Below are 24,669 nucleotides of genomic sequence, written 5' to 3'. Positions count from 1 at the left end.
ACAAATTCAGAAATGAAAGTGGGGAAGTTATCACAATGCCACAGAAATACAAAGGATCATCCAAGAATACTGTGAAGGATGGACTATATGATACTAAATTCAATAACCTAGAAGAAATGGACAGGTTCTTAAAAACATATAGCCTTCCTAGGCTGAATCACGAAGAATTGGAAAATCTAAATAGAATGATCACAAGTAAGGAAATTTAATCAGTCTTCCGAAACCTCCCCACAAGCAAAAGTCCGGTACCAGATGGCTAGTGAATTCTACCAAACCTTCAAAGAGGATCTAATACCTGTCCTGCTCAAATTCTTCCAAAAACCTGAAGAAGAGACAATACTCCCTAACTCATTTTATGAAACCAACATTACCCTGATACGAAAATCTGGTAAAGATGGCTCAGGCGGTTAGAGCTCCGTGCTCCTGACTCCAAAGGCTGCCGGTTCGATTTCTGCATGGGCCAGTGGGCTCTCGACCACAAGGTTGCCAGTTCAATTCCTCGACTCCTGCAAGGGATGGTGGGCAGCACCCCCTGCAACTAAAACTGAACACAGTACCTTGAGCTGAGCTGCCGCTGAGCTCCCGGATGGCTCAGTTTGTTGGAGCGTGTCCTCTCAACCACAAGGTTGCCGGTTCAGCTCCCGCAAGGGATGGTGGGCTGTGGCCCCTGCGACTAGCGACGGCAACTGGACCTGGAGCTGAGCTGCACCCTCCACAACTAAGACTGAAAGAACAACAACTTGAAGCTGAACAGAACCCTCCACAACTAAGATTGAAAGGACAACAACTTGACTTGGAGAAAAGTCCTGGAAGTGCACACTGTTCCCCAGTAGAGTCCTGTTCCCCTTCCCCAATAAAATCTTAAAAGAAAAAAAAAAGAAAAAGAAAATCTAGTAAGGATAACACACAGAGAAAAAAACTACAGACCAATATCTCTGATGAATACAGATGCAAAATTCCTAAACAAAATTCTAGCAAATCAAATGCAACAATGCATTTAAAAGATTATTCATCACAACCAAGTGGGGTTGATCCCAGGGGCACAAGGATGGTTCAATATATGCAAATTCATCAATGTGATACATCACATAAACAAAATAAAGGACAAAAATCATATAATTATATTAATTGATGAAGAAAAAGTGTTTGACAAGATACAACATCTATTTATGATTAGAACACTTATAAAATAGATATAGAAGGAAAATGCCTGAACATAATAAAGGCCATATATGACAAACCCTCAGCTAATATCATAATTAATGGTGAAAAACTGAAGTCCTTTGCTCTATGTTCAGGAACACGACAAGGCTGTCCCCTATGACCTCTGCTTTTCAACATAGTGTTGGAAGTCTTTGCCAGAGCAATCAGGCAAGAGAAAGAAATAAAGGGCATCCAATTTGGGAATGAAGAAGTTAAATTATCACTCTTTGCAGATGACATGATGCTGTATATAGAAAACCCTAAAGACTCCACCAAAAAGCTATTAGAAACAATCAACGAATACAGTAATGTGGCCGGCTACAAAATCAATGTACAAAATCCATTGCATCCAACATGGATGGATCTTGAGATTATAATGCTAAGTGAAATAAATTAGACAGAAAAAGTTGAGAACTATATGATTTCACTGATATGTGGTATATAAAACTGAAAACAACAAAAGAACAAGACAAACAAATGAAGGAACAAAAACTCATAGACATAGACAATAGTTTAGGGGTCACCAGAGGATGAAGGGGGAGGGGGACTGTAGAGTAGGGTAAACTGGGTCTAATATATGGCGATGGAGAGAGACTCTGGGTGGTGAACACACAATGTGAGATATAGATAATGTATTACAGAATTGTACACCTGAAATCTATGTAACATTTATTGTCACCCCAATAAACTTTAATTAAAAAAAAAGAATGTATGTGTTATTTACATAACTTTTATTTATTTGTTTGTTTGTTTATTTATTTACATAACTTTTAAAGTAAATAAATCTAAGCAGTAATATGAATAATTTTGGATTTTAAACAGTAATTATATGTTAAATAAGGAATGATTTATACATATTTTTCTAATGCTGTTTAAATATTATCCTGATTCTGTGATTATTTGTGAATAACCAAATACCTGTATTCTGTATGTTGGCCAGTGAAAAAGGACATGAACAGAAAAATATAAGAGTAATGAATTGAGGTAACCACCATGTTTCAAACTTCAGTATAATTATTTTTCTATTTTTTCCTCATATTTTAGATTAAAACTTTGATATGATTTTTAAAGTTATGATAAAGCTCAGATGGCAAAGTTATCTTCTGTATTTATCTCTTTTAATGATAGAAATAGTGACAGTGTGCTTCAAAATTATTAAAATTGTTTATCACACTATTCACAAGGAAAGCCTTTTTTTCCCTGAAGCGTCCTGAAATACACAGATAAACTATATTTTGTTCCTTCTCCACCTGCTGGCTGGAAAGAATATATCTCAAAATACTCTCTTTTGATAAAAATTAACAGATCTTTTAAGCTCCAAATAGCATGCCTTATGATTATTTGTGCTAATAGTTATGAGAGTAAATTATGAGAATAATTGTATTTAAAATGTTTATTACATCAATTTTTTATTCAAAATAGTGCACGTGAATAGTTCTTATTTTTGAAAATAGTTTGTATCATAATAATAGATGCAATTCATTGAATGGTTATGATGGGCCAGAAACTGTACTAAATGCTTTTCCTTTCCTGTATTATCTGATTTATTCCTCACAATTCTATGTGATAGGTACTGTGAGTCCCCATATTTTACAGATGAGGAAACTGAAATTTGAATAAGTTAAATAACTTATACAAGATCACACAACTAAATATGAAGTAGAATATGTGCGATTTAACCTGGTCTTACTTCAGACCCAAAGATTTAACCTGTATCCCCATGCCTTCTATATTATTAAAGCTATTTGAAGAAAAAGATCAATGTCATACTTTTTTTTCACAGAGCACTTTCTCACTACTCTTAAAAACGTCAGTTTTTAAAACTCAGCAATATACGGTTAGAAAGGAAATATCTTAAATTTTAATCTTCCAAATAATTTTTAACATCAAAAGAAAAACACAAACTAAAGATAATATATAAATAGGTTTTTCTCTGATTTCTCCTAATAAATAGCATATCCTTTACATAGTTTTTCTGTTTGGTCTCTGTCTCTCTAAATATAATGCACATAATAGTAGATGGGCTTTGGGATTTGTAAATCCTTTTATATTTAGCCTTTTACAAGTAACAGTTCAGAATTTTAACATTTTAAGCAAAACTTACTCATTTAGTTTGGACTATGATAAAGCACCTCAGAGCCATATTGCTACTGTAAATTTAACATGTGACATTATTTGAACTTTTTTTTCCATACTACTTTCCATTTAATTTTCATTGAGTTGTAGTGACAGTTTCATAATGGAGTACATAAAGTAATTTTAAATATACCCCTTTTGCTTATCTTTCTTTTAAGACTTTAAATGCCTTGGATACAGGAACTGGAATTTACAGAAAGGGACAGAGCTGCCAGAGTAATTCAGAAGGCCTGGAAAAGTTTCCTTGTGAGTTCTGTTATTGTTGTCTTGCAGCTTTGCTGAGATATAATTTAGATATCATAAGGTTTACCTGTTTAAAATGTATAATTCAATAGTTTTTAGTATATTTACAGAGTTGTATACCACCCTTTGTTTTCAAAGCAGACATTTTTTAAAGTTTCAAAAAGTTAATATTAATTAATTATCTCATTAGCCTCACAAATATTTATTGAATTCCTCATCTGGGGCAGGCACTTTAATAATAGCTACTATCGATGAAAGTATCACAAATTGGCACATTTGACTTTTACCCATAAAAGCTTTATTTCTTAACATGGAATCAGGTGTGTGAGCAGGTGTTAGGGATACATTCAGTCATTAAATATTAATTGAGTGCTTACTCTTGAGGACTTAAAGTTTAATAATACACGGTATCTGGATTATTGTAGTCGTTCCTTATCATGGTCTAATATGGGTAGAGCTGGTCTTATCCAGTAAGGAATATTCTAAGTTGATTTACCTGGTTAGGTGAGACCCAAGAGCTAAACGACTTCACTTTTTTTTCTCTGATAGCAACAGGACTCTGTCTACCTGAAAATGTTGTGTGAAGTTGTATGGCTGTGTTTCTAGCACACAAGAGTACCTTTGATTCAGTTAATGAAGTCTTGCAAAATAGTTTCCATTATTTGCTTCTATTGCTTCTATCAAAGCTATAAAACCTATGCTGAGGCATAACTATTGATTTCCAACACTAAAATAAAAAAAATTTTTTTCTTTAAAATCTACTATTCCTTTGATGGTTTCTATCAGAACACTTGTCATCTAGATTAAAGCAGTTCTGTCATTTGTAACATCTTTTCTCTTACATCCAAATCCAACAAGGCATGTACCTTTAAATCCTATTATTAATATATTTCTGGCACTGTGCTGGGCATTTTACATCCTTCTCCTTAAGGAGCTTCAGTAGAGAAGATATGTATATAAACAAGTTGTGTGTGTGTGTGTGTGTGTGTGTGTGTGTGTGTGTGTGTGTGATCAAGATGGTAGACTGAATATACATTTCCACTTTCTGTTCCTCCAGAACCCCATTGAAATGACAATACAGAAACTTAACCCTAATAGAGAGAAGGGAGTTCATGAGCAAATAAGAACTTTTATCTCATTTATGGAAAACCAAAAACATGATAGCATACCACTGGACAAAACTGTATAGAAGACTTCCCTAAATACACTTCAAAGGGGCTCCAGTGAGAGAGCTGGTTTGTCATTGAAACCCTAGAAAGAATATCAACTAGGAGTTAGCAATCTAAAAGACCTGGAAGACAAGGACTAGACAATGGGGCTGACTGAAGGTCTGTACGTGGAAGAGCTGTACCACTTGTCTCCACTGTCACTTTAAGACTCAAAGCTCCAGGTAGATGGAGATTTATCATTGTCAAGTATCTGCTGGTTCATGGATATTTACTGTGGGGGGTAAAAAAAAATCCTTAAGGCTTATTTCTAAGAAGTTCAAATGAACTATCTGGGAAAACTAATTCTAGCATGGATTTGGCACCCCACATTAAAACCCTCTTAATTTTAGTATTTAAGAGACACCCTGTTTAATTGCTGCCTATCTGACCAAAACCCCTCTAAGACAGCCTGTTGATTAACTTATTCCACCCACATCACAAAGCTCCCAGGCAATCTTCCCACTCGTCTATGTGAACAGTGAGAAAACAGGAGACTTACACAAAAGCTCAGGATACTTATACTAGCTCCCTAAAAAATTGATAGAGAACTTCATACTTAACTACAGTCATGCACCATCTAAGTCACTGACGAACTGCATATGTGACAGTGGTATGCCTTATAGTCTATGTGTATACTGTGCTATACATCTAGGATTGTGTAAGTACACTCTATGATGTTTGCACAATGATGAAATTGCCTAACAACACATTTTGCAGAACATATTCCTGTTGTTATGTGGCATGTGACTGTATTAGTGGACAATCGAGGATCAACTGACATTTAAGGAAAACCAATGATATAAAAAAGAAAAGAAAAATAACATAACCTGAAGGAAATATAAATGGTAATCAATTCAGATCAGATCAGTATGGTAAACGGCTCTAAGAGGATTGTACCTGGAGATAAAATGGTGCCCTATGCAGTAGAATGTATGTCTGAGAAGTTGGACTTAAAAAGTGGTTAGAAACTCTGAAAAAGAGCTAACCATGAAAGTCATGGTTCAAGTCTAATGAAAATTAAAATAGTTCTAAGATGGAAAGATGCATTTGATTTTGATTCTAGATACATTCTACTTCAAATAACCCACAGGGTGACTTCTAAATAAGGGTGTATAGTTTTAGCACATTACTTGGCCTTATTGGTGAAAGATTTGCATAGTGATCATAATGTAAATGCAAGCTTTTTTCTATCATTTTAAATAATTTTATTGAAGTAATAATGTACACTTTTTTATAGTAGTAAAATAATGTAGAATGTATACTAAAAAACAAGTCTTTTATGCCACCCCACTTTTTTTCACCTTCGTACTCTAAAAGCAACCACTTTAAGCTATTTTTCATTTTATATATTATAGTAGTTAGTTCCATCCTTTTAAATAGTATGCTTGTATAATTATTTTTATTTATTAACTTTAGAAGTGATCTGTTGACTTTCTGAAAAGATAAAGAATTTATCTTATCTTCTACAGTCCTGCTTATCTCTCCTCCCAGTATTATAATCATTATTTTTAGTTCCTCTATTTGTTACCTTATTGCTTTAAAGAATATTTAAATCTTTGCTTCTTATTCCATCATGCTAACACAGGATTACTTGACAACTCATCTATGATGAGGATATAAATATCCCTACCCTTTTCTTCACATATCTTCCCAATGCTCTAACCCCCAAGTTCTATCACCTCTATTATTACATTGTCAATGTTCAGTTGAAGCAATTTTTCATATATCTTTAATACAAGTCCTATATTGAATACATATGTTGCAAGTACATGACACCACCAAAAGAAACTAATAAAACTCCAATAACCGATCACAGAGAAATGGAGATCTATGAGCTATCTGACAAAGAATTCAGAATAATCTTCTTAAAGAAGTTCATTGATCTGCAAGATCATGTAGACCAAACTATTGGTGTGTACCTTAGTGGCAAAATTCCTCCTATAGGTGCTAAGACTTTTATATCCACAGAGCCCAAAGGTATAGGACAGGAAGCAATATTTTCACTAATGGTTCATTAGAGGTAATACTGAGAAGGAGCCACTTCCATTTTTACCCTTTGATTCTGAGACTCATAAATGTTAGCTGTGGGAGAAACATCACCATGTTGATTATTGCTTCAGATCGTATACGAGTATTATAACATGGAGGACATCATCCTAATCTGAAGAGTCTTATCACTGGAACTCTAACTGTAACTGAGTTTCTAAAATGCCATTCCACCATTCTTTCAGGCCAGTTAGTTTAGGATGATGGAGAACAAGGTAATATCAATGAATTTCATCAGCACGGGCCCATTGATGTACTACATTTGCTATGAAGCAAGTTCACTGATCAGAAGCAATGCTATGTGGAGTACTATGACAGTGAATAAAACATTTTGAAAGTATACAGGTGGTGGTTTTGTAGAAGCATTGTGCATATGAAAGGGTAAAGTATCAATCAATTCCAGTGAGAATAAAGTGTTGCCCTTTCCATATGGAAGTATTCCAACTAATCAGTGTGCCACAGGAAGCTGGCTAATCCCCCCAAGGAGTGATGCCATATCAGGGGCTCAGTGTTGGTCAACGTTTTGAGAAAATGAGCACTCAGCAGTGGCAGCAGCCAGATATGGTGAGTAGAAATCCATGTTGCTGAGCCCATGAATAACTACCATTCTGGCTGCCACGGCCACTTTTTTTGTTAGCCCATTGGGCAAGGAATAGCAGTGGCTAGGGAAAAAGGCTTACTGACTCCAAAGAAATAGTCATCTTGCACACAAAATTCTTGAGATTCTTCTTTGCTGAGATTGCTCTTTGATGAGCGTTCACATGGGACACAAATATCATAACACTTGGTGTGCATTTGAGGATGGGGTGTTTGACCTCTTCTCCAGACCTTCTTTTCACCAATTTTCTAACCACCTTCTTTCCAAATCCCTGGCCACCCAGCCAAACCATCAGTCACTGCCCATCTTTCTACCTGTACTTGGCCGATACACAACCATGTATGCTGCTTGAGGTTCTGTCCCTGGAAGGGTTTCTCTTCACCCCTGTTGTTCAGGACCACCCCTGAGTGAGGCCATAGTATATATGGAACTCCCATAAGTCACACTTGGAACTTGACCTCTTGAGGCCTGCTTAATCCTGAGTTTCACCAATAGAATGCAGAATAACAGATGCTATATGACTTCCAAGGCAAGGCTTTATGAAGCCTTGCAACTTCTACTTTCTCTGTTTCTTTGGTACTGTGAAACCTCCATGCTCTGAAGCAACTCAAAGTGAAAGTCTATTGGGAGAGAGAGATCCAGGCATCCCAGACATTCCAACAAGCCAAGATAAAGACCCAGATATGAAAGTGACGCCATATTAAATCATCCAGCTCAAGTTGATCTGGTGCTGAGTACAGCCACATGTGTGAGTTCAAGCAAGACCAGCAGAAGTTCCTTGTCAACCCACAGAAAGTAGTGGCTGCTTTAAGTCACGAACGTTTGGGGTGGTTTGATACAGTAATCTACGTATTTAGAAGATACTACTCAGATTTTAAACCATCAAAAGTTTTTCTTGACACTCAATTTGGCGTTTTACTTAGGGGGAATTATATCTTCCTTTCAGAAAGAATATTATTTGTGTTGATGGGGGCTGCACCATATTCCACAGGCAATTGCAGTGGGGCTTCACATTGTCATACGGGTGCTATGGATTGCTTCAGCTTGAATTGATTTGATGTGATTTAACAGAAGCAAACTAGCTATAGCAGGGATTACCAAGAGTTATTAAGGGTTTTTTGGGGGAGTGTGTGGAATGGGTATGAGGAGAGGGTTACCAAATAAATAGTTTTCCAAAATAGAAGAATTGTTTGGAATTGTTTGACTAAATCTGTGATAACATGAAAAGTAGATAGCGTTTGTAAGTCAGTGTAATTACTAAAGAAACGAGGAGGATTGTATACTGATAATAATAGATAATATTTATTGAGTGCTTCTGATTCCAGAAGTTGTTGTAAGTGCTTTACAAATATTAACTCATTTATTCCTCACCACAGCTGTATGAGATAGCTACTATCAGTATCCCATATTTTAGATAAGAAACTGAGCAGAGAGTTTAAGCAACTTTTCCAGGGTCATGCAGCCAGTAAGTACTAACAGTTGAAGCCACAGTGTTATGCCGTAGTCAGGGTTCTTAATCACTAGGCTATATTTTGTCTTTCTCCTATATTATTCTGGAGTACAGAGAAGTGACCCAACCAAAGTTCTGGATATTTTAGTTATACTTGCTAGTGATACAATTACAAATTTAAGGATAAAACTCTTTGTGTGAATAATAGCAACACTGCCTAACTTGTCAAAGCAAACCCTGAGTAGATAATATTTCTAAAATCTAATTTACATATATAAAATCTGTTTTATGGTTTTTACTCATTTTGCCCTAAATGGCGAAAAGCTAATTAGAGATAGGAAACCCAGTTCTGACCATAAAATCTTATGTTTTTGAACCTATAGCATGTCGCTGTATTCCAACACTTTAAAAGTGTGATTAATATAAGAAGACAAGGGGAGCCACGTCAGATAGTAAGATACATTAATCCTAAAGAGGTAAGGACATTATTTATTGATATAGTATCTTTTTCCCCCTTAAAAATGTGTGGGTACTTCATATATTCAGTGTGCTTGTGTTGTTCCTTTTTACAAACTTTTTAATTGAAGTATTACAAACATATAGAAAGTGCATAAAACTTAAAGGTATAACTCAATGACATCACAAGCAAACCAGTGCCTTCGGGTGTTCGGCAAATCACTGCAAACTCCCTTCTTCTAAAAAGTAATCACTATTTTGTTTTTGTGTTTTTTAAGATTTTTATTAAAATATAGTAACATACAATATTATATTAGTTTCAGGTGTACACCATAGTTATTCAACATTTATAGACCTAAAGAAGTGATCACCATGATAAGTCCAGCAACCATCTGACACCGTAGTATGTTATCACAGTATTGTTGACTATATTCCGTATGCTGTACCTTAAATCCCCATGACTTATTTGTTTTATACCTGGAAATTTGGGTCTCTTATTCCCTTTCACCTTCCCCTCCTTTTTAATTTTTCAGTTACAGTTGACATTCACTATTATTTATATTAATTTCAGGTGTAGAGCATAGTGGTTAGATGTTTATATAATTTAAGAAGTGATCCCCTTCACTAATCTAGTACCCACGATACATAGTTATTACCATACTACTGACTATATTCCCTATGCTTTACTTCACATCCCCATGACTATTTTGTACTTCTTAATCCCTTCACCTTTTTCACACTGTCCCCAACCCTTCTCCCATCTATGACCATGATAAATCTAGTACCCATCTGACACCATACATAGTTATTACAATATTAGAACTATATTACTTATGCTATACCCTACACCTCCATGACTACTTTGTAACAACCAATTTGTACTTCTTATCCTTTTCCCTCTTTCACACACCTCCCCAATTCCCCTCCCATGTGGCAACCATCAAAATGTTCTCTGTATCTATGAGTTTCTTTCTGTTTCATTTGTTTATTTTGTTCTTTAGATTCCACATATAACTGAAATCACATTGCATCTGTCTTTCTGTCTGATATACGCAACTCAGCACAGTACCCTCCAGGTTCATCCATGCCTCTGCAGATGGCAAGAACCCATTCACTTCCGTGGCTGAGCTATAGTCTACTGTATACATGTACCACCACTTTACCCATTCAATCATCAATGGACACCCAGGCTGTGTCCATATCATGGTCATTGTAAACAATGCTGCAATGAACAAATGGATGCACATGTCCCCTCAAAGTAGTGTTTTCAGTTTTGTAGAATAAATACCCAGAAGTGGGATCACTGGGTCCTTCTTTGTCTCTTGTTATAGCCTTTGTTTTAAAATCTATTTTGTCTGGTATAAGTTATTGTTACCCCAGCTTTTTGTTTGTTTGTTTGTTTCCATTTTTGTGAAATACAAAGGTCTGAAAATTAAGTTCACAAATTTATTGCAACGATGTTGCTCACTTTTTTTTAATATCAGACAGATTATTCATTATGAATCTGTACCAACTGGACAAACAGTTAACCAAGTTACTATTTGGAAGAGCTGAAAAGGCTGCATGAAAAGGTAGAGGACCTGAACTTTTCACTAACAATTCATGGCTCTTGCATCATGATAATGCACAAGCTCACATGGCACTGTCTGTGAGGAAGTTTTTAGCCAGTAAACAAATAACTGTATTGGAACACCCTCCCTATCCACCTTATCTGGCCTCCAATGACTTCTTTCTTCACCTGAAGATAAAGGAAATATTGAAAGGAAGACATTTTGATGACATTCAGGACATCAAGGGTAATACAACAACAGCTCTGATGGCCATTCCAGAAAAAAGTTCCAAAATTGCTTTGAAGGGCAGACTAGGCGCTAGCATTGGTGCATAGCTTCCCAAGGGGGAGTACTTCGAAGGTGACAATAGTGATATTCAGCAATGAGGTATGTAGCACTTTTTCTAGGATGAGTTCACAAACTTAATTGTCGTATGTCATACCGTTCCCATTCCTTTACTTTCAGCCTATGTATGTCTTTCAATCTGAAGTGAGTCTCTTGTAGGCAGCATATGTAAGGGTTTTGTTTTTTGTTTTGTTTTGTTTTTTTGTTTTAATTTCAGGTGCACAAGACAAAGTAATACTTAGACGTTTATCATTTATATCCCTCACACTGTGTGAAACCACCCCCATCCACCATCCCTCCGACATCACACAGAGCCACTACACTTCCACTGTCTCTATTCCTAATGCTGTACTCTGCTTCTTGTAAGTATATACACACACATATATATACATATATATATGTATATATATGTAAAATTATAGTTGGCATTCATTATTGTTCAGCTTCAGGTGTACAGTGCAGTGATCAGGCATCTACATAATCCCTGAGGTGGTCTCCCAAATGAGACACGTGTCCATCAGATACCCTACAAAATCTTTACAACATTATTGATTACATTCCCCAAATTAATTTTCAAAACCCCGTGGCCATCTTGTGGGTACCAACTGTTTTCTAATCGCCTCACCTTCCCCCTTATCCCCACCCCCCCTGCCCATCTAGCAACTCTCAGTTTTTCCTCTATGTCTCCAAAACTGTTTCTGATTAGTTCATTCACTTATTCTTTTCTTTAGATTCCGCATATAAGTGAGATCATATGGTATTTGTCTTTCTCTGTCTGACTTATTTCACTTAACATAATGTTCTTTAGGTCCATCCATGTTGTTGCAAATGGTAAGATTTCTTTCTTCTTTATGGCTGCGTAATACTCCATTGTATAAATGTACCACAGTTTCTTAATCCAGTCATCTACTGATGGGCATTTTGGTTGTTTCCATGTCTTGGCTACTGTGTATAGTGCTGCAATAAACATAGGAGTGCATAAAGTTTTTTGAATTGGAGTTTTGGATTTCTCCGGATAGATACCTAGGAGTGGAATTGCTGGATCATAAGGTAGTTCCATTTTCAGATTTTTGAGATACCTCTATACTGTTTTCCATACTGGCTGCACCAATCTGCAATCCCACCAATAGTGCACAAGCGTTCCCTTTTCTCCACATCCTTGCCAGCACTTGTTGTTTGTTGATTTATTGATGATAGCCATTTTGACTGGGGTGAGGTGGTATCTCATTGTGCTTTTTATTTGCATTTCTCTGATTGTTAGTGAGGTTGAGCATTTCTCCATATGTCTGTTTGCCATCTGTGTATCCTTTTTAGAAAAATGTCTCTTCATGTCCTCTGCCCATTTTTTAATTGGGTTGTTTGTTTTTTTGGAGTTGAGTTGAGTGAGTTTTTATAAATTTGTGATATTAACCCCTTATCAGATATATCATTGGCAAATATCTTTTCCCATTCAGTAGGATCCCATTTTGTTTTATGGATGGTTTTCTTTGCTGTGAAAAAACCTTTTAGTTTGATGTAATCCCACGTTTATTTTTTCTCTTACTTCCCTCGCACTAGGGTATATATCAGTAAAAATCTTACTCCAGGTAATGTCTGTGAAGTTTCTTCCTATATTTTCTTCTAGGAATTTTATGGTTTCAGATCTTACATTTAAGTCTTTAAGCCATTTTGAATTTATTTTTGTATATGGTGGAAGGAGGTGGTCCAGCTTCATTTATTTGCATGTGTCTGTCCAGGTTTCCCAGCACCATTTATTGAATAGACTATCTTTACCGCCACTGTAAATTCTTGCTTCCATAGTTGTAGATTAAATGGCCATATAGGCATGGATTTATTTCTGGACTCTCTATTCTGTTCCATTGATCTATGTGTCTGTTTTTATGCCAGTACCATGCTGTTTTGATTACTGTAGCCTTGTAGTAAAATTTGATGTCAGGTATCGTTATACCTCCCACTTTGTTCTTATTTTTCAAGATTGCTGAGGCTATCCGGGGTCTTTTATGCTCCCATATAAATTTTAGGATTATATGTTCTATTTCTGTGAAAAACATCGTTGGTAGTTTGATAGGAATTGCGTTGAATATGTATATTGCCTTAGGCAGTATGGACATTTTAACTATATTAATTCTTCCTATCCATGAACACGGTATGTGTTTCCAACTATTTGTATCTTCTTTCATTTCTTTCTTCAGTGTCTTATAATTTTCTGAGTATAGATCTTTTACTTCTTTGGTTAAATTTATTCCCAGGTATTTTATAGTCTTTGGAGCAATTGTAAATGGGATTGCTTTTTAAATTTCTCCTTCTGATGTTTTATTATTGTTATATACAAATGCAACTGATTTCTGAATATTAATTTTGTACCTGCTACTTTACTAAATTCATCTATCAGCTCTAATAGTTTCTTGGTGGAGTCTTTAGGGTTCTCTATATATAGTATCATATCATCTGCATATAATGACAATTTTATTTCCTCCTTACTGATTTGGATGCCTTTTATTTCTTTTACTTGTCTGATTGCTGTGGCTAGAACTTCCAACACTATGTTGAATAGAAGTGGAGAAAGTGAGCAACCTTGCCTTGTTCCTGATCTTAAGGGGAATGGTTTTAGCTTTTCCCCATTGAGTATGATGTTAGCTGTGGGTTTATCATATATGGCTTTTATTATGTTGAGATATGATCCCTCTATTCCCACTTTTTTAACGGTTTTTATCATAAATGGCTGCCGGATTTTATCAAATGCTTTTTCTGCATCTATTGATAAGATCATGTGATTTTTATTTTTCATTTTGTTAATGTGGTGTATCACATTAATTGATTTGCAGATGTTGAACCACCCTTGCATAGCAGGGATGAATTCCACTTGATCATGGTGTATGATCTTTTTAATGTATTGCTGAATTCTGTTCGTTAATATTTTGTTGAAGATTTTTCCATCTATGTTCATTAGCGATATCGGCCTGTAGTTTTCTTTTTTTGTGATGTCTTTGTCGGATTTTGGCATCAGGGTGATAGTGGCTTCGTAAAATGTGTTTGGGAGTCTTCCCTCCTTCTGGAATTTTGGAAGAGCTTGAGGAGAATAGGTGATAATTCTTTTTTGAACGTTTGTAAAATTCACCTGTAAAGCCATCTGGTCCAGGGCTTTTGTTTGTTGGGAGATGGTTGATTACTGAATCAATTTCCCTGGTGGTAATCAGTGTATTCAGGTTTTCTGTTTCTTCTTGAGTTAGTCTTGGAAGGTTGTACGCCTCTAGAAAATTGTTCATTTCTTCCAGATTGTCAAATTTGTTGGCATATAGTTGCTCATAGTAATTTCTTAAAATTTTTGTATTTCTGCAGTGTCTGTTGTCACTTCTCTTTCATTTCTGATTTTTATTAATTTGGGTCCTCTCTCTCTTTTTCTTAATGAGTCTGGCTAAAGGTTTGTCAATTTTGTTTATCTTCTCTAAGAACCAACTCCTGGATTCATTGATCTTTTGTATTGTTTTTCTGGTTTCTGTTTCATTTATGTCCACTCTGATCTTTATTAGCTCCTTCCTTGTACTCCCTTTGGGTTTATTTTGCCGTTCTTTTTCCAGATCCCTTAAGTGTGAAGATAAACTGTTGATTAGTGATGTTTCTTGTTTATTTAGGTAGGCCTGCAATGCTATGAATTTCCCTCTTAGGACTGCTTTCGCAGCATCCCATAGATTTTGAGTCGTCGTGTTTTCATTTTCGTTTGTCTCGAGATATCTTTCGATTTCTTCCTTGATCTCCTGGTTGACCCATTCATTATTTAGGAACATGTTATTCAGCCTCCATGAATTGGTGTGTCTTCCAGTCTTTTTCCTGTAGTTCATTTCTAATTTCATAGCACTATGGTCAGAGAAGACAAGTGGTATGATTTCAATTTTCTTAAATTTATCAAGACTTGTTTTGTGGCCTAACATATGGTCTATCTTGGAAAATGTTCCATGTGCACTTGAGAAGAACGTGTATTCTGCAGCATTGGGGTGAAATGCTCTGAAAATGTCGATTAAATCCAAGTGGTCCAATGTGTCATTTAAGGCTGTTGTTTCCATATTGATTTTCTGTCTGGAAGACCTGTCCCTTGTTGTCAGAGGTGTGTTGAAATCACCTACTATGATAGTGTTACTGTTGATCTCTGTCTTTATGGCAGTCAATATCTGTTTTATATATTTAGGTGCTCCTATGTTGGGTGCATAGATGTTTACTAGGGTTATGGCCTCTTGTCGGATCGATCCCTTTATTATTATATAGTGCCCATCTGTTTCTTTTAATATGTTCTTCATTTTAAAGTCTACTTTGTCAGATATAAGTATTGCAACTCCAGCTTTTTTCTCATTTCCATTTGCATGAAATATCTTACTCCAACCCTTCACTTTCAGCCTGTGTGTCTTTTGATCTGAGGTGAGTCTCTTGTATACAGCATATGCAAAGGTCTTACTTTCTTATCCACTCAGCCACCCTATGTCTCTTGATTGGAGCACTTAATCCGTTTACATTTAAAGTGATTATTGATAGGTACATAGTTATTGCCATTTTAAAATTTGTAGTTAGATTGTTTTCATCTTTCTTCTATTTACAGAAGTCCTTTTAGTATTTCTTGCAATGTTGGCTTGGTGGTAATAAATTCCTTTAGCTTATTCTTTTCTGGGAAGCTCTTTATCTCTCCATCAACTTTGAATGATAGCCTTGCTGGATAAAGCAATGTAGGTTGTAGGCCTTTGTTTTCCATCACTTTGAGTATCTCCTGCCACTCCCTCCTAGCCTTCAATATTTCTGTAGAAAAGTCATTTGATAGTCTTATGGGAGTTCCCTTGTATGTAACCCTCTGTCTTTCTCTTGCTGCTTTTAGGATTCTCTCTTTGTCTTTAACCTTTGCCATTTTAACTATAATGTGTCTTGGTGTGGGCCTGTTTGGGTTTATCCTGGTTGGAACTCTCTGTTCTTACTGGGCTTGTATGTTGGTTTCCTTCATCAGGTTAGGGAAGTTTTTGGACATTATTACTTCAAATATGTTCTCGATCCCTTGCTTCCTCTCTTCACCTTCTGGTATTCCTATGGTGCGCATGTTGTTGCGCTTGATGTTATTCCAGAGGTCTCTTAAACCATCTTCATTGTTTTTTATTCTTTTTTCTTTCTGTTGTTCTGTTTGGGTGATCTCTACTAACTTGTCTTCTATGTCGCTGATTCGATCCTCTGCTTCATCTGACCTGCTGTTAATTCCTTCAAGTGAGTTCTTTATTTCGGTAATTGTGTTCTTTAGTTCTAACTGGTTGTTCGTTATGATTTCTACGTCCTTCTTTATGTCGTCTCTAAGCTCCTTAAACATTCTTATCACCAGTGTTCTGAACTCTGTCTCTGATAGGTTGGTTACCTCTGTTTCATTTGGTTCCATTTTTGGAGGTTTCTTCTGTTCTTTCATTTGGGACATGTTTCTTTGTTTCCCCATTCTGACTGACTCTCTGTGTTTGCTTTGATGTATTAAGTAGATCCCCTAGAATTCTTAGTTCTTGCTGGGTTATCTTATGTAGTATGTGTCCTTTATATTTGACTTGCACTACTTCGCTCTTCTCCTCTGCGTGTGCTCCAAAGGTGACTCTTGTGTTGTGTATATTGTCCTGTTAAAGAAGATCTTTAATTGCTTTTTGCTTGTGAGTAGGTGGGGTTAACTCCTAGGCTGACTAGTTGTGAGACTTGGCTCTGCCCACCGCAGGGTGTTCTGCTGCATGAGGGTTGACCGCTTAAATGTGGTTTGGCCTCTATGGGCTCTTGTGCCTGTAGAGAATTCCCTCTGGGTGTGTCACTTGTAGGTCAAACCCAGTAGTACTCTGGTTTGGTCTGGAGTTGGCCTCTGGGTGTGTTGAATCTTGTGCCTCTTAAGCTGGGCTCTGGTAGGGCAATTTCAGAACAAAGCAAATCACCAAGCACAACAACAACAACAACAACAAAGAAAAAATCAAATACATTCACATGTGAAAACAACCAACACCCCCCACTGAACACAGGCAAAGATATCAAAGATATAAAGACAAAACAAAACAAAAAGCAGCGCCAGTCTTGGCTTAAGCCCACCAAGTAATCTCCAGGTTGTCCTCTGCTGTACCAAAGAGTCCCCTGCATATTGTGCAGGCAGAGCCGGTTACCTGGTGTCCAGAGTGACGTTGGGACTGCAGATTTAGATGTGTGGGGCTGAGGGGTCTGGATGGTAGTTTTTACAAAGCGAGTGAAGTTTCTGCTCTTGCCTGCACATATGCACACTGAGAGTAGCACCACCAGCGCTGTGTCCAGTTCTCCTGAGTCTTAGGGCATTTCTTCCGTGTTTGTGTGTGTGTGTGTGTGTGTGTGTGTGTGTGTGTGTGTGGCGGGCGGGAGATTTCTGAGGTGCTGAAAGCCCAGAGCTGCGTTTGCTGCCTACTGCTGATCCCTGGGAGTGCCTCCGCAGTTGTAATTGCCCTGCCTTAGGCCGGCCAGAAAGGGTGGGGGCTGGGGGTGGAGGAGTCTCTTCTCTCCTAGCGCAGAAAAAATCACACTCTTTCCAGCCTCTTCCCTGGGTCAGAGCTGCCCGCCAGTCTTCCCAGAGCCTGAGCACTAAGGCTCCTCTGTAATCTGACACTACTCCTCAGTTCAGGGGCCAGTTTAAGTCTCTGGAAGGGCGGGGGTAGGATTGGAAGAGCGGGGGGTGGAGGGGCCCAGGTATGGAGTTTGTGTCCTTTGTCCAGCCTAAGGCCCAACTGGAGGTGTCAGCTGAGGTTATTGCCTCAAATGCTGGATATGCTGCCCTCTCAGTGGGAGAAATCAGCTGTGGGACGCAGGGAAAGAGCCCACCTCCTGGCTTTTGTGTTCTCTGTTCCGTCCTGGGATCCCCTGCGTCTCTGCAGCTGCGGATGCTGGCAGCGTTTCCACCACCGCAGATGTGGGCTGCGTCTCCACTCTGCTCCCTTCCCTCTTCCCCTTCTCACCCAATTTGCCCACCTGCCAGTAATCCTTGCACGAGTCTCTTAGCTGTTCTGTGTGATGAGCAGGGAGTCCTTTGATGGGTTATAAATATCTCATTTGTGATAAGATCCAGAGGAGAAGTCAAAAAGAGTGCCTCGCTGCCGCCATTCCTATGACGTCAAGGGTCTCGTTTTCTTATCCATTCAATCACCCTATGTTTGAATTTGAGCGTTTAATTCATTTACATTGAAAGTAATTGTTGATAGATATGTAGTTCTTGCCTTTTTATTATTTGTATCTATATCTATATATAGATATATAGATAACTATATGTATATCTATAGCGCTCTCTCTCCATATAAATATATATATATATATATATATATACATATATATATATACATATATATATACATATATATATATACATATCCAAAAATATACATACACATTTTAAGAAAGGAAAAAACTGTATTAAAATTACGCTGATGGTAACCACTTTGAGTACCTCTTTTAATTGTGGAAGTCAAACGTGACTTGTTTTTATCTTTTGTTATCGGTATATATTGAGTATTACAATTTTAATAGTTTTTCCTTTTTTAAAATGCATATACATTTTTTTGTCACGTGTGTGTGTGTGTGTTTATTTATATATATTTCATCTTAAAGAAGTCCCTCTAAGATTCTTTATAATACTGGTTTGGTAGTAATGAAGTTCTTTAGCTTTTTCTTGTCTAGAAAGCTCTTTATGTGTCCTTTTATTCTAAATGATAGCTTTGCTGGGTAGTGTAATCTTGGTTGTAGGTCCTTGCTTTTCATCACTTTGGATATTTGCTGCCAATCCCTTCTGGCCTGCAAAGTTTCTGTTGAAAAATCAGCTGACAGTCTTATGGGAGCTCCTATGGTAACTAACTGCTTTTTTCTTGCTGCTTTTAAGATTCTCTCTTTGTCTTTAACTTTTGATATTTTCATTATGATGTGTCTTGGTGTGGGCCTCTTTGAGTTCATCTTGTTTGGGACTGTCTGTGCTTTGTGAGCTTATCTGTCTATTTCCTTCACCGGGTTATATCTTCAAATAGTTTTCAAACTCTTGCTTCTCTTTCTGGTATCTCCATGACATAAATGTTGTTATGCTTGATATTGTCCCAGAGGCCCCTTAAACTATTCTCTCTCTCTTCTTTTTTTGGATTCTTTTTTATTTTTTATATTCTGATTTGGTGTTTTCTGATAACTTATCTTCAAAATTGCTGATTCAGTCTTCTGCTTCATCTAATCTACTGTTGATTCCCTATAATGTATTCTTCATTTCTGTTACTGTATTCTTTATTTTTGACTGGTTTTTTCTTATGTTTCCTATCTCTTTGTTGAAGTTCTCCCTGAGATCATTGAGCATCCTTATAACCAGTGTTTGGAACTCTACATCTGGTAGATTACTTGTCTCCATTTTGTTTAGTTCTTTTTCTGGAGCTTTATTCTGTTCTTTCATGTGGGACATATTTCTTTGTCTCCTCATTTTGGCTGCCTCCCTGTGTTTGTTTCTATGTATTAGGTAGGGCTTCTATGCCTCCCGGGATTAGTAGAGTGGCCTTATGTAGTAGATGTCCTTTGGGTCCCAGTGGTGCAGCCTACATGGTCACCAGAGTTGGGTGCTCCAGGTGTGTCTCTTGTGTGGGTTATGTGTGCTCTCCTATTGTAGTTGAGCCTCGATTGCTGTTTACACATCAGTGGGAGGGATTGACACTCAGGCTGATTGGTTATGAGGACTGGCTATGACTACAATTGAGGAGCTGTGGTACAGGGGATGACTCTACAAAGAAGGATTTGCTTCAGCAGGGTTCTGGTGCCTGCCCAGTCTGCCCTTTGGGTGTGTTATCCTTGGAGATGGCCGGTTGATGCTCTGGCTTAATCTGAAGCTAGCCACTAGGTGCACCAGCCCAGGGGCCTCCTGGGAGGGTACCCACTGCAGGCCGCAGACCTTGCCCTGCCCAAGCTAAACTTCATTTGTTTTATTAAAAATAATGGCAGTACTCCATTTTTGAATATACTGCTGTTTATTTATTCTAAAGTTGATTGACATTTGGGTTTTGTCCAATTTAAGGCTATTATAATGACTGCTTCTCAGAATATTCTTATTTATGTCTTATTTATGCACTTGTGCATTTTCTTTTGGTTTCTACTCCACCTAGAAATGGACTTGCTGGGTGATAGGATATGCCAAACTGTTTTCCAAAATTACTGTACAAATTCACATTCACCATCAGCAATCTTTCAGAATCCTTGGTGCAGCACTTAATAGTGTCAGTTTTGAAATTTGCCTTTCCCTGACTACTAATTAATTAAGTTGACCCTCTTTTTAGGAGTTTGGCTCCTGGTTAAAACCCTACATTATTTTTCAGACCTGGTCACAGGCAATTACAAAGGCTTTACCTGACAGACCACTCAGTGGAAAGCTTCCTCCTCCTCACACAAGACTGTGCACAGCCAATGCATTATAGCTTCTTAAGGAAGTTGCACTCAAGGAATCAGGTCCTCATGGCTGGGCATGCTCTTACACACAGTATTTACATTCCTATCCCAGTGCCTTCATTCCTAGGTCTCTTTATCCGAGGACTTGGGCAGAGACATCTCTGCTGAGACCTTCATATGGGGGAAACCTTGAAGACAATTTTACCACTCTGACTCAGTCCACACTGACCCTCCTCCTTCAATCCGCCTGGGATTGATTTTCTGTGTATGATGTAAGGTACAGATAACTTTCATATTCTTCCACATATATATCCAAATGATTAAAAGCTATTAAACAAATAGCCCTTTCTCCACTGCTCTGCAGTACTACTTTTATCATGAAACAAGTGACCATTTATGTATAAGTCTGTTTCTGAATTCTCTATTCTGTTTCATTGGTTTATTTTTTTACCTTTTTCTTAATTACTATAGCTTTATAATAAGTCAGTTACATGGTAGGGAAGTATTCCCATCTTATAATTCTTCTTCAAGAAGATACTTCCAGGCTATTCTTAGATGATTTCTATTTCCATATAAATGTTAGAATTAGCGTGTCAATTTACACACACACACACACACACAAATTCTCCGCCATCATAGAAAGTAATGGAATAAGGAGTTCTAAAAATCACTGTCAAAATCAACTTGTTTTTGGAAATCTGGAATTTAATTGAAAAACAAAAAAACAAAACTTAGGGCAACCAAAACTTAGGAGAGTGCTTAATGAAGAAAAGGCTATTAAATTTCAGAAAGAAAGCATTGTGGTGTTTTGCTTACCCACCTAATATCCCTCATTCCTCACTGTGGTAGCAGCTGTAGAGACAAAGGTACACATTCCTTGTGTGGCTTGCTGTGACCAGGACGTTAAATATAGACCTTTTTCTAAAAAATTGTGGTTGTGTATTTTGACCTGGCTGGTAGCTTCTTGAGGGATCTTCACTGAGGCTTGCCTTTGTTTTACCACCTTGATGCAGTCCCAGGGCTGAGCTGTGTTCTATTACTTAAAGCCATATGCTACCCACAGCCTCCAGAGGAAAGGGATGGCAGACAGGACAAGAACAGGCAGATCCAAAACCCTGGGACAGATGAAGCTATGGGGTGATTACTTAATGGGTAGCGGGGTTTCCTTCTGGAATGATGACAATGTTCTGGAAATAGACAATAGCTGTAAAATATTGCAAATGTACTAAATGCACATGGAGATGTGCTGCTCAGATTCCTCTTCACAAGAGGGTTGTACTACCTAACTGCAGGGAGTGTGATCAGCAGAGAGCCTCCAGCTGTGCACATTGTGTTAACTGAGGTCAACTGTTTCCAGGGCAGCCTGAATCCAGTGCCTGAGCATGTGGGGGGTGGAGGTGAGGAAGGGGATGTAAAGACCACTCTGAGGTAAAACAACTTTATTGGGCAATATTCACTCTAGAGCTCCCTGCAAGATTAGCCCAGGTTTTGTGGTGCCTAGATTGAAGTTCAAATCCTTTCTTCCCCTTCTTTTAATAGGTGTTGATCCCTAACAAACATGTGGCACCCAAACTTCATATCAGCATCTTCTTTTAGAAACCACAATCTTCAACATCATTTAAGTGTCTTATAATTTCTCTCAATAATGTTGTTATCATTTTCTGGATAGAGGAGTTGCATATCTTTTATTAGATTTATACCTTGCTTTTTCATGCTTCTATAAGTGGCAATTAGAAAATTTTTATTTTCCAGTTTTTGATACTGGTACATAAGAAGATAATCAATTTTTGTTTATTTGCTTTGTTCCAAGCAAGTTTGCTATCTTCATTTATTAATTCTAATAATTTTACACAGATTCTTTTGGATTTTCTGCATAAGCAAAAATGCTACCCTCAAATAAGGAATTTTTCTTTTTTCCTTTCTAATCATTATACAATTTCTTTTCTTTTTTTTTTGCCCTTCTACATTTACTAGAGCCTTCAGTAAATTGGTAAATAGAAGTGATAACTACTGTCTCATTCCTTATTTTATTATTATCTCCAATAATAATTATTGGAGATAGAAAATATTGAAAAAAGAATCAGTCAGAAATTAAGAACACAATAACTGAAATAAAGAATACATGAGAGGGAATCAACAATAGATTAGATGAAGCAGAGGATTGAATTAGCAATTTAAAAGTGAAAGTAGCAGAAAACACCCAATCAGAACAGCAAAAAGAAAAAAAATTTTGAATGAGGCTAGTTTAAGGGGCTTCTGGGACAGCATCAAGAGTAACAACATTTGCATCATAGAGGTACCAGAAGGAGAAGAGAGAGAGCAAGGAATTGAAAACCTATTTGAAGAAATAATGACTGAAAACTTCCCTAACCTGGTGAAGGAAATGGACATACAAGCCCAGAAAGTGCACAGTCCCAAACAAGATAAACCCAAACAGGCCCACACCAAGACACATTATAATTAGAATGGCAAAGGTTAAAGACAAAGAGAATCCTAAAAACAGCAAGAGAAAGACAACTAGTAACTTACAAGGGAGCTCCCATAAGATTGTCAGCTGATTTCTCAACAGAAAATTTGCAGGCCGGAAGGGAATGGCACAAAATATTCAATGTGATGAAAAGCAAAGACTTATAACCAACTACTCTACCCAGCAAAGCTATCATTTAGAATTGAAGGACAGAGACTTCCCAGACAAGAAAAGGCTAAAAGAATTCATCACCACCAAATCAGCATTACAAGGAAAGTTAGAGAGACTTCTTTAATCTGAAATAAATAAATAATATGAACAATAAAATGGCAATATGTCTATCAACAATTACTTTCAATGCAAATGGTTTAAATAGTCCAATCAAAAGATAGGGTGGCTGAATGGATAAGAAAACAAGACCCTTATATATGTGTCGCATCCTGCGTGAGGAGGGTTGTGGGGAGTGAGGAGGGCAGCACAGGGTTAAGAAAAGACAGTAGCCATGAATAGAGTACAAGCGGGGCCAAGGGACTCCAGCCTCAAGGACTGGGCCCTGAATCAGGCCTACGCATTAGCTTTTATTAGTTAGGTGAGGATAAAGATTGTCAATCTCAAGATCTGTGAATCCTATACATTATAATAAAAAACTGATTCAAGCCAATCACCCTTGCCTGCAGGCAGCGGAACCATAAGTCTCAGGATGTATGTACTGCCCTAAGGGACAAAACCTTTATGCATATGAATAGATGGAGAGCACATCATTGAATCTCTTCCCTCGCAGGTTGTGGGAAGAAATGCAGCCACAGAGGCAGAGGCTCTCCTTAGCTGGGGGAAGGTGGGGGGCTGTGCCCACTTCTATCGACCCCGCAAGTTCTCTAGTGGGTCCTCACTAGACTGTGCCTGGCTTGAGTTGTCCACCTCGTGGGGAATCTTACTCATCATTGGCTGACCAGCCATCTTTCTGGGGCCAAACAGGGAGACATAACGTGCAAGCACAAAGGTGAAGCAAAGTCCCTGAAAGGATCCATCTCACAGACTCTCCTTTCTTTAGGGGCAAGTACGAGGAGACAGACGGGTAGGCTGCTGCGTGGCAACATACATGCTGCCTACAAGAGACAGATTTCAGGGCTCACCGGGTGGCTCAGGCGGTTAGAGCTCCATGCTGCTAACTCCAAAGGCTGCCAGTTCGATTCCCACATCGGCCAGTGGGCTCTCAACCACAAGGTTGCCAGTTCAATTCCTTGAGTCCCACAAGGGATGGTGGGCTCTGCCCCCTGCAACTAAGATTGAACACGGCACCTTGAGCTGAGCTGCCACTGAGCTCCTGAATGGCTCAGTTGGTTGGAGCGCATCCTCTCAACCACAAAGGTTGCCAGTTCGACCCCCGCAAGGGATGGTGGGTTGTGCCCCCTGCAACTAGCAATGGCAACTGGACCTGGAGCTGAACTGTGCCCTCCACAACTAAGACTGAAAGGACAACAACTTGACTGGAGAAAAGTCCTGGAAGTACACACTGTTCCCCAATAAAGTCCTGTTCCCCTTCCCCAATAAAATCTTTA

The 24,669-nt window shown here is 37.8% G+C and overlaps 1 protein-coding gene across 1 annotated transcript in view; it reads left to right on the top strand.

Moving 5' to 3' along the window:
- The first annotated feature begins 3,504 nt into the window (after positions 1-3,504).
- The window catches only part of C14H11orf65 (chromosome 14 C11orf65 homolog), a 53,424-nt gene continuing 32,259 nt past the window's right edge, over positions 3,505-24,669 (top strand). The window contains exons 1-2 of the mRNA XM_074337119.2: positions 3,505-3,585; positions 9,268-9,360. Coding sequence (XP_074193220.2) covers positions 3,505-3,585; positions 9,268-9,360 — 174 coding nt within the window. The remainder of the gene's footprint in view (positions 3,586-9,267; positions 9,361-24,669) is intronic.

This window comes from Rhinolophus sinicus, chromosome 14, assembly GCF_057876585.1.
Source record: "Rhinolophus sinicus isolate RSI-liver-muscle chromosome 14, RSI-T2T, whole genome shotgun sequence".
NCBI classification, from domain to species: domain Eukaryota; kingdom Metazoa; phylum Chordata; class Mammalia; order Chiroptera; family Rhinolophidae; genus Rhinolophus; species Rhinolophus sinicus.
This window is presented reverse-complemented; position numbering and strand designations above follow the sequence as displayed.